General features: G+C 41.2%; 1 protein-coding gene and 1 long non-coding RNA gene across 7 annotated transcripts in view; one reads left to right on the top strand and one right to left on the bottom strand.

The window, feature by feature from the left end:
• The window catches only part of LOC123935034, a 102,040-nt gene that overhangs the window by 80,582 nt on the left and 8,899 nt on the right, over positions 1-12,559 (top strand). For 2 of the 6 annotated variants that reach the window (XR_006816869.1, XR_006816868.1), the window contains 2 exons: positions 215-341; positions 3,945-4,036. This is a non-coding gene — a long non-coding RNA (uncharacterized LOC123935034). Of the gene's footprint in view, positions 1-214; positions 354-3,944; positions 4,037-8,693; positions 9,123-12,559 lie in introns of those variants that run through there. The other 4 variants (XR_006816872.1, XR_006816870.1, XR_006816871.1 and 1 more) reach the window with 3 other exon arrangements.
• EDNRA (endothelin receptor type A) overlaps positions 5,078-12,559 on the bottom strand; it is a 55,061-nt gene continuing 47,579 nt past the window's right edge. The window contains exons 6-8 of the mRNA XM_045995426.1: positions 10,118-10,251; positions 9,586-9,694; positions 5,078-7,421 (exon numbers count right to left, since the gene is read on the bottom strand). Of these exons, the coding sequence (XP_045851382.1) occupies positions 7,281-7,421; positions 9,586-9,694; positions 10,118-10,251 (384 nt within the window). The 3' untranslated portion in view covers positions 5,078-7,280. The remainder of the gene's footprint in view (positions 7,422-9,585; positions 9,695-10,117; positions 10,252-12,559) is intronic.

The following is a 12,559-nucleotide window of genomic DNA, read 5'->3' on the forward strand; positions in this document are numbered from 1 at the left end:
CAACAGCCAGTGGGACCGAAGTTGAGGGTGAGGAAGTTTGGACTGCCGATTAGTGAAGAGATCTGATACATCCTAAGATGCCCCAGATAGAGAAATCAAGAGTAGTTTCAAATATGAGTCCCGATTCAGTATGCTAAAGAATCTAACATGTTCATTGTTGGAATTTGCCGATCACATTCAGCCGTGAAATAAAAAGTGTGCTCTCTTTGGTCAGGTTCCTCCAGAAGCAGTCTTCAAGCCAAGAATTGAGCATGAGTGGTTTGCTAATACCCAGCCCCAGAAGAAGAAACCAGTAAGGGAGTAGAAGAAGCAGACTGAGGAGAGGGAAGAACCTAAGAGAGGTGAGCTTTCAGGTAAAGTCACAGACTCAGCCCCATTTCCTGGGTGCTAGGTATTAGCCCACCTGAGGCACGAGAGCTGGACTTGGTCCCCTCACACCAGTAAGTCGTTGTCCACAGGTCGTGGTGGGAGGTCATAGGTGGACATAAAATTCCCAGTCACGTCCTCTGCTCCTTATAAGCTAGGGGGCTCCAATGTCCAAGGACAGATACAAATAGTAGCAAAACCATGAAGCTAGGGATGGGTGAACAGAGACGGTACAAGGGATCCAGGAGGATCTGATCAGATCTCCAACAGCATCTGTACGTATGTCTAAAGGTATATATGCTCTGTCACATTGAGGGAGCAATTCACCCTTCCCCCCCATCCCACCTCCCTGTTGGCCCTGTTTGGCCTTAACTCATCAGCAAAAATCCATCCCTCCCAACAAGGTCTTGCCTGGGAGTGAAGAGAAGCGATCCAGGCCTGACCCCGTTAGGCTTCATAATGTAGTCAAAAGACTGGATCAAAGAGATCAGGTTTGTGTTAGGCACAAATGTACGCCTGAAAAGTCTCAAAGGGCCATATGTTCCCTTCACCTGATCACATTTACTAGATTTTCTTATTTCAAGATATTTAAAAACACTGAGCATTTAACTACAGTTACTCTCAATAGTCACAATTCGAGAAAAATGAAGAGCTCATGTTCATAGAGAAATGGCTTTATTCTGTGAAAACGTGCATAAATGGAGTGAGTCAGGGCTGTGTCCTGTAGGTGCTGGGGCCTGTGATTTGACTGATCATATGATACTTGGCAGTCTGGGCGGCACGCATTACTGTCTCCCATCTGGGACAAATTATATCTAGGTTTAGCAACGCCATTCCTAATTTGTTACCTCCCAGGAAGAAACAAGGACATCTACTGAATAATACTGTTGTTAAAGCTTGGGAAACCGTGAGGTATTAGGACTACTGCCTGCATCAAAGCAAAAGTGATCCATGCTAGTTTGCTTCAGGAGGAAAGCCCCACTTTGCCGTTACAATGTTATTATTATTATTATTTTTAAAGATTTTATTATTTTTAAAGATTTTATTTATTTATTTGAGAGTGAGACAGTGAGAGAGAGCATGAGAGGGGAGAAGGTCAGAGGGAGAAGCAGACTCCCCGTGGAGCTGGGAGCCCAATTCGGGACTCGATCCAGGGACTCCAGGATCATGACCTGAGCTAAAGGCAGCTACTTAACCAACTGAGCCACCCAGGCGCCCTGTTATTTTTGGGTTCTTGATTATTCCCTCATTCTAGGAACTGTAGCCTCTCCTTTCAGTTTCGGAAACACAAAAGTCAGAGTATTGGTCCTGACCATATATAGACACTAGTTTGTCTTTGTAAGTACTTAGGCAAACGTGTGACAGAGGTTTCTCCAAATATAAGATTATTTTTAAAAAAATGGGGCAGTTTTCAATATGAAGACCCCACTGGAATTTCAGAGACAACTGCATATGGTGGACTTGTGCCACCATAACTTCGCTTGTCTGAGGTATGGAAAAAAATCAATCAATAGAAGGAATCGTAGTCTCAGAATTTTGGGCCTGGAGAGGCTTGGGAATACTGGTAGTGCATTTTCTTCACCCACACCTATATATTGTTTAATACTATTTATGGACTAGTAATATTAAAAATAATGATAGAGATAATAGACAAGCAAAAGATTCATGTTTGTCTTGGTTCTGTCCTGGATTTAATCTCCAATTTGTTTTATTACCTTAATAATTTTAAATGCATTGATATTAAGTTTATTTTTGAATAGAGAATAATATGTATTTATAGGCTTAAAAAAGCTCATAATGTACAGATAATAGTCTGTTGCTTTTTATTATGCCATTCTCCTGGCAGTGACATATTTTTGCATTAAGATAAGAATCACAGAAGCAAGAACCCTTACACAGTGTTTTTTCACTAATGTCACCAGCTGGAGTTTAAAGAATTTTGACTACTTTTTCTTTGTGCCTTTACAGGCCCCTGTGCTGACATCTACTGAGTCATCACTAAGTGCTTCAGTGCATTTATTTATTTATACATCTGGTTTCGTATTCCCAGCACAACTCGCACAGTGTAATAATGGAGAGTATTCACTGTATTTGTACTGGGTGAAAAGATAAATCAAGAAGGAGAAGGAAGGAGGGAAGAAAACGTAGAGCATTGGGGGTTTTTAGGGCAGTGAAACAATTCTGAATGATCCTGTCATGGTGAAAAACTGTCACTATCCACTTATCAAAATCCATACAATGTACAATATAGTGAACCCCAATGTAAACTATGCACTTTAGTTGATAAGATTGTATGAATATTGCTTCAGCAAGTACGCCATGCTTACACATAAGGAAATAATAGGGAGAACTCTTTGTTTTATAAGATTTTATTTATTTATTTGAGAAAGAGAGATATCACACACGAGAGAGCACAAGCAGGGGGAGCAGTAGGCAGAGGGAGAAGCAGGCTCCCCGGCTGAGCAACCTGAGCCAAAGGCAGATGCTTAACCACTTAACTGACTGAGCTACCCAGGTGATGTGGAAGAACTCTTTGAAGGGAAAGGGGAAAAGAGGGCATGTGGGAATTGTCTGTACTTTCCAATCCACTCTAAAACTCTAAAAAACATGAAGTCTCTGAATTTAAGCAGTAAAAAGAAACAAACCAAGATAATTTAGATGAGATGTTCTTAGAATGTATGTATTATAAGCAACAAAAACCAAATACAATTAGCATAGGCACAAAAGTAAATATGTTGGTTTGCTTACTGAAGTCATGGGAATGCATCAGGGAAAACTGGAGCCAAGAACTTCTGTGCCCTCTTCCATCTTTGTAACACTCTAGGTTGACATCCCTCATAATGGCCAAAGCATGGTAGCCAGTACCTCCCGGGCTCATGACCTACTAGGTGTGGTGCAGTGGGAAAGGGCTCTTTCCTACTTTAGTTGTTCCTGAGAAAACTCCCCAGGGGATGCTGGTCAAATTAGCTTGGAAATGTGAATATCTTTAGACCATTTATGGGGGTCGAGAGACCGGATCCAATTATGGTATAATGTGTACAAGGCTGGAAACAAGTAGGCATGGTAGAAGCCTACACACACACACACGCACACACACACACACACACACACACACACACACACACACACACACACACCATGACAGCTCAAAGGATGGGGCTGTCTTTAACAGAGCTGTGATGGTTAACATTATATGTCAACTTGACTGGGCCAAGAGACACCCAGAAAGCTAGTAAGATATCACTTCTTGGTATGCTGGTAAGGGTATTTCCAGAAGAGATTAACACTGAAATCAGGAGGTTGAGTAAAGCAAATCTGCTCTCACCAGTGTAGGCAGGCATCCTCCATCTGTAGAGGGTCCCAAAAGAGCAAAAGGTCAGAGGAAGGGTGTGTTCTCTGTCTTTTCTCGACACGGGATATCCATCATCTCCTGCCCTAGGACTTCATGCTCCTGGCTCCTGGGCCTTTGGACTCTGGGACTTTCACCAGTAGGCTGCCCTATGGTTCCCAGGCTTTGGGCCTCAGACTGGGAGTTAAACCATCCGCTCCCCTGTTTTTTTTTTTTTTTAATTTTCCAGGCCTTTGAACTTGGACTGAATTACATAATAGGCTTTCCTGGTTCTCCAGCTTGTAGATGGCAGATCATGCATATTTCAGACTCCATAATCACGTGAGCCAATTCCCATAATAAATTTCCTCTTCTTTCTATCTATCCATCTAGCTAGCTAGCTATCATCTATCTATCTAATATGTCCTATTGCTTTGGGGTTCTCCAGAGAAAAACCCTAATACATGAACGGAGGAATATTAGGGTAGCCCAAGTAGACAGATATGAGTAGCTTAGTTTTAGATACAGTATGTCTGTTAGCCATTCAATTGGAAATGTCAAATAAACGCTTGGATATACGTGAGTCTCCTTGTCCAGCTATCCACCTGATGCACTATTTATTGTCTAGCTCCTTCCTCTAGAGTGCCAGCTCCATGAAGGCAGGGACTCTGCCTGTTTTGTTCACTGCTATGTCCCCAGTACCTAAAGAATGACTGGGGCAAAGTAGATGCTTAGTAAAATATACTGGAAGGAATGGATGAAAGAGTTAAGTGTTCTATATGACAAAGTAGGTTGCGAATAGGATACAGTTAGGAAGTATCTGTTTGAAAGTTAAATTGCTTGCTGAGGGACGCCTGGGTGGCTCAGTTGGTTAAGCGGCTGCCTTCGGCTCAGGTCATGATCCCAGCGTCCTGGGATCGAGTCCCATATCGGGCTCCTTGCTTGGCAGGGAGCCTGCTTCTCCCTCTGCCTCTGCCTGCCACTCTGCCTGCTTGTGATCTTTCTCTCTCCGTCTCTCTCTCTCTGACAAATAAATAAAATCTTTAAAAAAAAAAAAAAAGTGGGGCGCCTGGGTGGCTCAGTGGTTTAAGCCGCTGCCTTCGGCTCAGGTCATGATCTCAGGGTCCTGGGATCGAGTCCCACATCGGGCTCTCTGCTCGGCAGGGAGCCTGCTTCCCCCTCACTCTCTCTGCCTGCCTCTCCGCCTACTTATGATCTCTCTCTGTCAAATAAATAAATAAAATCTTAAAAAAAAAAAAATTGCTTGCTGAGCTATTACTAAGACTATATTAGCAATAGGCATCATGTAGTCAACATTTTCTGTGTAGAACTGTGTAGAAATGAAAAGACGCTTGCAAGGCTTCTGTAAACTTTTATTTTATACTTATGGGCCGCTGCCAATGCAGGGGCCTTGGCTTCTGGCTCATTTCTACAGATTTGCTTGGGAAGGTGTGATAAAGGTAAAAACTGGAAATATTCCTTCTGGTAAACAATGGCTACTTACTGGTCCATAAGCAAAATGCACATTGAAGCCTGTGTGTTATTCAGAAATCTATGATTTTCTGAACTGATGAAATGTATTTTCATATGCAAGAGACAACCACATCTAAAAAAGAAGACAATTGTCTAAACAAAATGCTGTGAACTTTGGCTTATATTATAGGTATATATCACTGCACATGATGCACCAGTAAGTTATGGAATCTGACTGCTAACACATAAAGGAGCCCTGCAATTGGATCAACTGGAACCTGATATCATTTTATACACAACTATGCTAAAATGTAGCCCAACAAGTCAGCTTAGCTAATTTATCATCAGCAATCTGTCTGGTGAAGTCTGATAGGAAACAATGGACCTCTTGTCAGTCTCATCAACATACTGAGTTGAGGAACCAAGACAATGTAATACTTCAATATTTAATGACTTTTGCTCTAGCACAGGAAAAAGTACAATCCCAAATGCTGTTTTATCAAACGAACCCACCAACTGGCTCAACAAACACTATTGTTAACCCATGGTTCGTCCCCATTCATGCTGCCTCCCATATCCCATTTGTAATGGTGACATGTTCACAGGAATTATGACACAGATAGATTAAAACTGACTAAGGCCAGCGGTCATGATAAGCAACCACTTAGATTCCACTTAGAGTATGTCCTGTGGTACAATTACAGGTCAGTGTTATTAGATTACATTAAATCCATACATACCATAACACACATGCATATATCACACACACAAGTACATTCCATAAAGACAATCACAGAAAAATTGGCTAAAAAATGTACAGTTGTTTATATATATTTATATACACCACGGTAAAAGATTTTCTGCTGTACTCACAGTCTGTAAACATCTTGGAACATGCCCAGCAAAAGTCACTGTGGGCCCTTTGAAATGGTGACCATGTGAGGAGTGGGGGTGGGGGAGGTGTTTAGATTCATGCTGGAAACCCAGGGAAGTGAAGAACTGTAAATTCATGGTGGCATTTGGGGGTAATTATATCTCACTGATATGATAAACTCAGCTGGTCACTTTGAAATGGTTTCTTATATGGAAAAGGGAATGACCAAAAAAATTGGACTGACAGTTAACATTTTTAGAGAAATCAAGAGACTATGAGGTGATATGTATAACACATATTTATGTACATATATGTATATGTCCATATACATGTTACTATTACCAAATGCACACATATATGTTACTATTATTTAAAAAAAAAAACCTCAATGAAAATTTCCAAGTCTTCTAAAAACCTTGTCTTTTTCTACTAGTTGTGCTTTAGATGTAAATACATTCCACTGAAAGTCTTGGGTTTGGTTGAATGATATGCACATTTAAGTTTTAGTAAATGATATTGATTTTACATAAAATATCTACATTAAAAAAAGATTGGGCTTGTGAAAAATGGAACTATTTGATTCAAGCATTATTTTAAAATTTCACATAAAAATATGAGCCAGAGCTCCTGTGATGAAACCTCATTACAAAAGAAAATAAAGGTTCTTAAAAATTCTTTGAATACCAGCTATTACACTGCCACATATGGACATCAGCCTGTGCTTTAAGTGCCTATATTTGCTGCAGCTTGAGAACTGATGTTTTAAAAATTAAAAAGTGACATGAAAAACATTAACCTGATTGCTTACCTTACTGCATCTGGCGAATTCAAAAAAATTTAAAATCTTGTCATAATCACTAAATTTTCATGGTGGCTAGTTCTCACTGGACATTCCACAGAAGCTGTCAAGTACTGGAAGACTGTTTTCATGCAAAAGTAGTAAATACCCATCTGATTTAACCAGTCTCCCTTCCTCCTGCCAACTCCCACCATTTTTTTAGTGCGGAATATGTAAATAACAAGCAGAATATGTAAATTAGATAAATTAAAGAAATAAGATTCATTGAATTTGTCACCATAAACCAGTCCACCCTCTGATGTTTTGGAAAGCATTTTTCTGGGTTTGGGGCTGAGTCACAGAAGAAGGATTAGAGAAAAGATTTCTGGAAACACAGTTGCTGTGTGATTTTTTTCTCCAATAGAATTTGAAGGATTACTGATGAATATCTCTTAAGATGTTTAGTTAATGCTGTCCTTATGGCTGCTCCTCTCTGTGTTGTGGTTGTTTTGTTCATGGTTCTTCCACTGTATGCTTGTTCCATTCATGGGGACCGAGGTCATCAGACTTTTGGACTGGTAACAGCAGCAGCAGAGGCAGGACTGGGGGAAGGAACAAAGTCTAAATAAATGAGCCTACCAACCTACTTCCAGCAGAACACAGAAGCCTTGGGCTCCTACCAACAAAATGTGAGGAGAGAATGTGAACCTAAACAGTAATCTAGAGTATGGAGCCAGTAATCTCTAGGTAGAAATTAAACCGTCCATTCTAGTGCAGAGAAATAGATCCCTTATTTCTTGTTTTAATTTATTCACCAAATCCAAGCGGAAGGGAAGGCAGTGTTGGCCTGAGGGAACATGTCCTATGACTTGGGGTGGGCATGGGTAGAGAAGGGCCCAGAGGGCCTTGGCATTTCTGCAGTGTGCCTCACCTGTGTGGCTGTCTGCTTTGGACACCTCATCTCTCCTCATAGCCTTAGGTGGTAGGTGCTATTTTTCCCATTTTATTACTGAGGATAAGAAGGTTTAGAGGGGGAAACAGGCAGAACTGGTATTAGAGCCCAGGACTCTCTGGATTAAGGTCTTTCCCCTGCATATATTGCCTCCGTATGAAGATTAATACAAAGATTGGTTTAATTTCTGAGAGTTTGTACCTTGATTTTCCCTTCCCCTCTAATTAATATGTAAATTAATTAAAATTAGATTAATTCCAGATTATATGATGGATTAATTATAACCAGCATTTTAGTCAATCCTTCCTTGGGCAGAGGCTTGCTTTTTCTTTCTTTTCTTAAGATTTTATTTCTTTACTTGAGACAGAGTTTGAGCACAAGTGGGGAGAAGGATCAGAGGGAGAAGTAGCCTCCCTGCGGAGCAGGGAGCCTAATGCGGGACTCAATCCCAGAACCCCGGGACTATGACCCAAGCCGAAGGCAGATACTTAACAGACTAGCCACCCAGGCTCCCCAGGCAGAATCTTTCATAGAGCACTTCATGACTTGTAAACATTGTCAAGTAGACTTCAAAAAGGTAGCAGCTAGAACTTCCATACCAAGTTTCATCTGTTTTTAAGATTCTTTTGTAAATATATGTCAATCTCCTTCCATTCTCCTGTCCATTCCATGAGGGCAGTCATGGTGTTTTTCCTCTCTTCTCTATCCCTAATAATAAAAAAAAACTCCCACTGAGAGCTTATTATTCTCCCAAGTGCTTAACAAATATTAACCCACTGAATCCTACCTATGAGATAGATGCAGTGATCATCTGATTTTACAGATGATTGAACTGAGGAGGTAGGAGGGGTACTACCTGGACCTAGGTTAGGCAGTTAGCAAGTACAGAGCTGTGATGTAAATCAAAATTGTTTGCTTCCAGATCCTGCACCCTTGACCTCTATACTACTCTTCCTAATATGTGCCATAAACTGCAGTGAAACATCCTGGCCAAAGGATGCAGTAAGGATTTACGCCATGCTAATCATCCCAGGAACTGGAGAGATGATACCTCAGGAAGAAGGACATGGAGCTTCTGGAAGACATGGGTTGGCTTAGCTGCAAGGAAGTTTGAAGAACAGAAGGAAACTGATTTCAAATGAAATTATATTAACTCAGATGGCCAGGGCAATAAGCATTTCCTTTCCTTGCATAGGCTATTATTAAATATCCTATTATTTAGCAAAAACTTTTTAAACAGCAGACTTCACGTTTTGTTGAGGCTGTGGTTAACATCTAAGATAATGGGAGGCATGACTAGGTTGTGTGTATTCTCGGGAGCCTGGAGCTCACAGTTGAGCATTTCTTTATAAAGCACCACACTAAATTAACAAGTTATTAAGTTAGTTCTTTTTAGTCAAGCCCCTGCATATTTTGTTGTCTGAATTGGTATTTCCTTTCAGACAATTTTTTCTGACAATATTGCTTTATGCTGGCAATCTGACCCTCTTTCTGGGTAACAAAATAGGATTTTCACTTCTCTACTGGAAAGTAGCCAAGCTTGTTGGTGACTTCACGTACCCCCTTGGTTGTCCTTAAAAAGATATATGCAGGGACGCCTGGGTGGCTCAGTTGGTTAAGCGGCTGCCTTAGGCTCAGGTCATGATCCCAGCGTCCTGGGATTGAATCCCACCCACATCGGGCTCCTTGCTCGGCGGGGAGCCTGCTTCTCCCTCCACCTCTGCTGCCACTCTGCCTGTGCTCACTCTCTCTGACAAATAAATTAAAAAAAAAAAATCTTAAAAAAAAAAAAGATATATGCAAACCAGTCTCACCTGGAAACAATTCTTAAATTTCTTGCTCACAAAGTACAGAGCTATGGGGTTTATACATGAATTCATGGTTGCCAAGTTAATGCCGATGTAATCCATGAGCAGCAAGAAACTGGAACAGAAGAAAATAGTGGAATAATTAGAAGATAATGTTTTCAACCTGCTAACTAGCATTTATCCCTAGAATAAGCATTTTTCTTGCCCAGGAGCCATTTCTTATAGGTGGCAGTCAGAATTTTTTTAAGGCCTTGTTTAAGTGGCAGTTTCAGTTCTGCAGAACATTTACAGATATACCTGCCACTTGGTTAGCTCAAACCATGACGTACAGCCCCAGGAGGGGAGCCGCAAAATTACAGATACGGCTCACACAAACTCTGGGATCAGTCATGGGCTATGTCAGCGAAAGGAAAATAATCAACTTTGCAGTTTTAATTTTTAGGGCTAACAAGACTGTAGACTAGATGGTTTTGTAAAAATATCATAAGCGTGACAATTGGAGAAACTCCAATTTCCTAACGAGTACACAGGACCGTACCTAAGTAATTCACATCGGTTCTTGTCCATCTCATCGTACACGGTTTTCTTCAAAATACGGCTCAAGTGAAGAGGGAACCAGCAGAGAGCAAAAATTACAACCAAGCAGAAAACTGTTTTTGCCACTTCTCGACGCTAAAGGAAAGTGAAGGGGAAAAAAGTACAATAAATTTAGTGTTTTTCTGCTAGAGGAAAGAGCTACACAAAGGAAGTAGTAGACAGCAGAGAAAGAATTACTTTAAAAAGAGCCAGAAGAGTGCGTCTCACAGTGCCTCCATCTCCTCAAGATTTGGAGTCCAACTTTCTAATCAAGGAGTTGCTAATGATTCTTTTGGGTAACTGCCAGGAAGGATGGTGGCCTCAAGCTGGTTATTAGGGTCAGGACAGAAGTTCGATGTCAGGGAAATGGAAATTGGCTGGAGCTGAGCCAACACTGGAGCTGAATGTGTGTGTGTGCATCCATGTGTGTGACTATATGGGGGGGATGGTTAACTAAAAGCCTCAATGATGGGTAACTAGCATTAATGACAGCATGGCAGTCAACGTGACTGAACCCAACATAATAAAGAATGAAAAAATCTACGAAGATATTTGGAAAACCGAAGTAGGGAATAGAAGGTAAAAAGCCAATAGCGATGTGTTTTCTCCATTTCTTGATGTTGAAGAAAGCTAACATTGGGAGTTTTTGCTTTTAAAATTCTCTTATTAATGACATGTAGCTTCCAGAGACCTCTGTTTGCAAACAGAGGGATGAGGGAAAAGGATTATCAGCAATGTTGATTAGAATGACTGGGACATGTTAACCCTGGACTGACCTCAGTTTGAAGGTTTACATACTTTAGAGTTTGTGTAGGACTAGAAAAATCATAGTTAGGAATTATCTGCAACCAGACATTTGTGTGCATCACGCTTGAGTATTACAATGCATGCATTTGAAAACCTAACTAGGAACATAAAATGCAACTTGTCTGTAACTGGGATCAGTTAATGTCAAAATAAAATTGATTGAAAACAGGATTTGGAAGGGTAATGTTGGTTCAACCCAAAGCATATAGCATTAAGTATGGGCAGCCTACAATAAACCCACATGATTAATAGGGCCGTTTAAAAAGATTTCAAGGCAGTTGTCACAAATTGTGGCTCCAGCCGGAAGGACTGGGGTTCTTTAATCTTTCAGAGTTATTGGGTGGACTATGGCTTCAGAGAACGTCCAAGCTGAGCAACAATTGAGAAAATAAAGAGTTCCAATCTGTAGGAATAGGGGCTCTTTTTTTTTTTTTTTAAAGATTTTTATTTATTCATTTGACAGAGAGATCACAAGTAGGCAGAGAGGCAGGCAGAGAGAGAGGAAGGGAAGCAGGTTCCCTGCGGAGCAGAGAGCCCGATGCGGGGCTCGATCCCAGGACCCCGAGATCACGACCTGAGCTGAAGGCAGTGGCTTAATCCACTGAGCCACCCAGGCGCGGAATAGGGGCTCTTTTTAAGGGATCTTTTTGTGTACACGGAAAGTGTAACCAGAAAAAGAGAAAAGGAGGGTACTGAGGGAGAGGCTGTCTCCCTTGAGCAAATCCTTAAAGAGGACGATCCTTCAAAACCCATTATTAATTTGTTGCCATGGCAGTCTCGTATTTGTATTTGCTTAACCAGTATCTCTTCTCCTGTTTTCCTTACTACCGTCAAATCCTTGATTTTGTTGCTGCGGCAGGGGAGTTCGGCCTAATCGACTTCAAGGCAACCTGACACAGTCTGATCGCTGAGATCAAGTAGAAATCGCTGTGTGAATTTGCTGGAAAAGCTACTAAAAAGTGGAGGCTAGTCCTCAGATCCACAAACACTAATGTGGTCTATATTCTTGCCCTTTTTGCTGCCTGGAAATCTGAGAGAAGGTAGAGCTGTAGTTCCTGTCTTCTAACCTAAAAGTCAGCAAAAGAGCAGAGAGCCCTGGCTTCTGAGTCCCTTGAGCACTGAACCCGTGACATCTGATTTTTTTGCTGTGGGAGAAAGAAGAAACCCTCACTTATTTTCTCAATGTTATTTTGGGTTTTCTGCTACCAGCATCCAAACACAATCCCTAACTGATAAAAGTTGTTGTCAGAATAATGAAGAGAAATTCGAGAAAACCACGCAGGAAGCAAAACCGGGAGCCATGTAGGATACTAGCCAAAGGGTGGCAGGGCCTTTCACTGGAATTTAGTTCCCCGGCTGCAACAGAAGGTCTTCCAGCCCGGCCTGCTCTCCTGCTGTTAAAACCTGTTAGAACTTTTGGTGTGACGCTAGGCAATGCCTCATAGGACCAAGACTTCAGCTGTAATCTCCATTTGGATTAGCCAGTCTCATAATCAAGTGTATAAGGAGGTCTGTCCCTGCCTATATCACAGGGTGCTTGGAGGAATCAAACAAATGACATGCTCTTTGGAAACGTAAAAAATGCAATGGAAATGTG

The sequence above is a fragment of the Meles meles genome, chromosome 2, assembly GCF_922984935.1.
Source record: "Meles meles chromosome 2, mMelMel3.1 paternal haplotype, whole genome shotgun sequence".
In the NCBI taxonomy this organism is placed as follows: domain Eukaryota; kingdom Metazoa; phylum Chordata; class Mammalia; order Carnivora; family Mustelidae; genus Meles; species Meles meles.